This window comes from Myotis davidii, unplaced genomic scaffold, assembly GCF_000327345.1.
Source record: "Myotis davidii unplaced genomic scaffold, ASM32734v1 scaffold2537, whole genome shotgun sequence".
Classification (NCBI taxonomy): Eukaryota; Metazoa; Chordata; class Mammalia; order Chiroptera; family Vespertilionidae; genus Myotis; species Myotis davidii.
The window spans coordinates 14,980-18,791 of NW_006288180.1; the positions used below are offsets into that span (position 1 = coordinate 14,980).

Genomic DNA, 3,812 nt, shown 5'->3' on the forward strand with positions numbered 1-3,812 from the left:
CCTGTGGAGAGGAGAGCGAGGAAGAGCGCATTCTGCAGAGACTGAGGGTCAGTGAGGCCGACCTGGACCAGCAGAGCCGCCAGCTCGAGAGCCACATCCTGGAGCTGGAGGAGCGATGCCAGGGCTCTGCCCAGAAGCTGCTGCAGGTGAGGCTGAGCCTGGGAGGACGCCACGGGGGCGGGTCCTGAGGTGCTGGGGGGGGAGGTGGGGGAGCGTGGGAACAGAGGACCGCCTGCCTCGTTCAGCTGTGGCCCATCAGTGTAGGGGATTCAAAGGCAGATTTCTCTTTTTCTTATTTAGTTATTTTGTTAATACTCATTCGAGGATATTGTTCCTTTGGTTTTAGAGAGAGTGGAAGAGAGAGGGAGAGACAGAGAGAGAAACGTCGATGGGAGAGGGACACATTGATTGGTTGCCTCCACAGATGCCCAGCTCTAGGCCTGAGATCAAGCCTGCAACCAAAGCATGTGCCCTTCACCTGAATTGAACTTGGGACCCTTCAGTCCACAGGCCGACGCCCTATCCACTGAACTAAACCGGCTAGAGCATAAAGGCAAATTTCTTTTATTTTTATTTCTTATCATTTTTTAATGTGTTTTTTTAAAAAAATTTGATTTGAGAGAGGGAGAGGGAGAGAGAGATAGAAACATCAATGATGAGAGAGAATCATTGATCAGGCCTGCAACCTGGACATGTGCCCTGACAGGGGATCATACCCTGACCTCCTGGTTCATAGGTTGATGTTCAACCATTGAGCCACCCCAGCTGGGCTAAGGCTATTTTTTTTTAGAATATTGAGCAGAATATAAACTCTACAAGGTGGCTTCCACTGGTCTCCAGCGTTCTATGTATAAATCAGAAAATTGTGATTTGGCTCAAAAATCCAGTGTTGTTGAGTGGATAGAGCATCAGCCTGAGGACCGAAGGGTGCAGGGTTCCATTCTGGGCAAGGGCACGTCCCTCGGTTGCAGGCTCTTCCTTGGTCCAGGCCATGGTCAGGGCTTGTGCAGGAGGCAACCAGTCAATGTGTTTCTCTCACATCAATTTTTCTCTCTGTCTCTCCCTCTCCCTCCCCCTCTTCCTAAAAATCAATGGAAAATTATCCTCGGGTGAGGATCAAGAAAAATGAAATCCCCCCTGCAGGTAGAGGGGGTTTGTTCGGAGGCCGAACAGGCTCAGGGGATGGCTTCCGCTCCCAGGTGCCTGTGTCCAGGGCACAGGATCCTGAAGGTCAGGCGATGGCGGGGACCAGGTGGGGCCCCCCGAGTAAGTGATGGTGAGCCTGGCCTGATGGGCCTCCTTCTGTTTATGGTAAATCATCGAATGACAGACAAGAGACCTTAATGAGCCAATTAACTAGGAGTCGTTTATTGCGTGGGGCCCAGAGGGAGGTGTCTCTTTCCTAATCTCTGAGCAACTCATCCAGGAAGTTTCCCATCTTTATACCTTTTGAGCCTCTTTGTTTGCAGATATTACAAAGTGCTCTCTGTGAATTAATGTTACAGACAGTTGTAACCTTGAATACATAATGAGTTTGTACCCGGCATAACTATTATCAGGATTAGTCTATTTTAGTCTATTACATTGGATGGCTAGCTAGCAAGGTCAGACAGTTAAATTGATCTTTTTCTATTATTTGAACTAAAATCAAAGTTATTTTACAGAATAACAGACTGTCTTAAAGTGACAGAATTTATAATGACAGAGTTTACAGAACAAGGGATTATCTAACAACAGCAGAGAATTTTAACAGCAGTTTTCTAAACACGATGGAAGTTACTATGAACCTCCCTGGCCGCTGCTGGTCCAAAGTCCGGCTGGTGGAACTGGAGGGCGCCCCTCAGGGTGACCATGTCTCATGGCTGCTGCGCCCCCTGGGTCACTGTGGCCGCCACCTCAGGGCCCAGTCTGGGCACCGTGCACCCACCCACTTTGTGATGTGTGGCCTCTGGCAGGTGCGCTCTGAGGGAGGTGAGGCCAGAGGGAGCGTGGGGGGCTCCCCGCTCCTCTAAGCAGCTGCCGGCTCCCCAGCACCTCAGCACTGAGGGCGCCAGGCTCAGAGGCTGAGAGGTGTCCTGCTGTGCTGACTGTGCAGACACCAGAGTGGGGATTGTTGCCCGGGGTGTCCATCTGTTTCCCGGAAACCCCGGGTGGGCTCGGCTGCCTGCCGCTGTGTCCAGTCACAAAGGCAGGGATGAGTCCTTATGGCGTTTACTGAGAAGGGGCCCACCCAGCAGGCAGGGCGCTTACACGCATCAAGTCCTGTCTCCCAGCAGGTGCAGGGACAGGACTACAAAGCGGAAGGGGCTGGGTGCTGTGTGCAGCCCTGGGGGTGTCAGCCGTCAGCTCTTGTCCTCAGTCCCCAGGCGATGAGATGCTGTTGGTCAGATGGTGTTTTGGCTCCTGGTGGGTGGGCCTGACCCTGCTCATGGGTTCTGCTCGCTGGGCTCACAGCTCAGTCACCTCCCCAGTCACTTCACACAGGGCTTGGGAGGGAAACTTAACAAAGCGTAACCCCTGTTCACATGTAAGAAACGTACCCCTATTCCCATAAGTGTGTGTGTCCTAAGATTTAAAAGAACAGGATTGCTTTTCACAGTCATCCAGGTGCCCTACCGACCAGGGTGTAAGCCCCATCCCATCTGAACCCAAGGCCCGGCCTGCCCTGCGCCTCTGGGAGGGAGCAGCAGCCCATCAGCATGGTGTTCCCACACTCACCTGTGCCTTTGTTTCCCGCAGGACGTGAAGGGCGCCCTGAGCAGGTGAGTGCTGAAGGAAGGGCGAGGGGGAGTGGGGTGCGGAGCTGCGGGGTGCCCCCTGAGCAGCTCTGGCCTCTGCTCCCCCAGGAGCCAGGCTGTGCGGCTGGAGACTCCGGAGGCCCTGGTCTTGGAGATTGAGACCGAGTGCGACGTCCCCGAGGTGTATTTTGACCTGAGGAAACGTTTGAGGCGCCATCAAGGTAGGTGAGGGCGTTGCTAAGCGCTTAGGGGACCGAGCTCAGTGCAACCTCCATCCCACGGGTCACGGGGGCAAATGGGAGGGTTTCTACTTTATGGTCACAGCCCTGAGCTCCCCTCACTGGTCCAAAACAACGCTCAGACTCCAGAGCACAGGCTGCTCTTCTCTCAATGAAACTGTGTTGGCAGTGCGGTTCACCTCCAGCCTCGACCCTGAAAGCCACCCGGGGCCCGCGGCATGCATGGTCATGGTCCACAGGAGCCCTTTGTTTGTCCGCAAGGGAGATCCTGGGAGGAAAATTGCAGCCGCTCCTTTCCTACCCTCTGAAGGGACATTGTTGGAACAAACGAGGTCCCAGCAGAACTGGGAGTCCGAGTCTCCGGTGGTCGTCGCTCCCCTGTGAATGCCCACGCTGACAGCCAGCGCCCTGAATTCCACCCCTGAGGTTCTTCTAATCACCAGGACCCTGCGAGGATGAGCTCCCTCTGTCCGTATTCGTTTGGGATTTCTTGGACCGTCTGACAGAGCAGCCTGGCAGTTGTGAAACTGACATGGAGCAGTTTGCAGAGACCCTGAGTGGCCGGGTCACCACGGACGAGGCTTTGCAAGAACTGGTGGACCTCATCTACCAACAGGCCACGTCCGTGCCCAAGTTCCGCAGCGGGGGAGCTCGCCTGTGTAATTACCTGTCCCGTCGCCTGACCATTCGCTCACAGAGGGGCAGCTTCCGCCAAGTGCTCCTTCAAAGATGTCAGGCTGATTATGAGCCTCGATATCAAGCTGCCAAGGGGGATGAAGCAGCTCGGAAACAATTCCACGGTTCCTGCTCTTGCAAGGAGATCTTTATCTTGGGC

The 3,812-nt window shown here is 54.4% G+C and overlaps 1 protein-coding gene across 1 annotated transcript in view; it reads left to right on the forward strand.

Annotated features, from left to right (window-relative positions):
• LOC102766330 (E3 ubiquitin-protein ligase TRIM38) overlaps positions 1-3,812 on the forward strand; it is a gene marked incomplete at its 3' end in the record, with an annotated part of 9,648 nt that overhangs the window by 4,289 nt on the left and 1,547 nt on the right. The window contains exons 5-7 of the mRNA XM_015561487.1: positions 7-146; positions 2,740-2,762; positions 2,847-2,959. Of these exons, the coding sequence (XP_015416973.1) occupies positions 7-146; positions 2,740-2,762; positions 2,847-2,959 (276 nt within the window). The remainder of the gene's footprint in view (positions 1-6; positions 147-2,739; positions 2,763-2,846; positions 2,960-3,812) is intronic.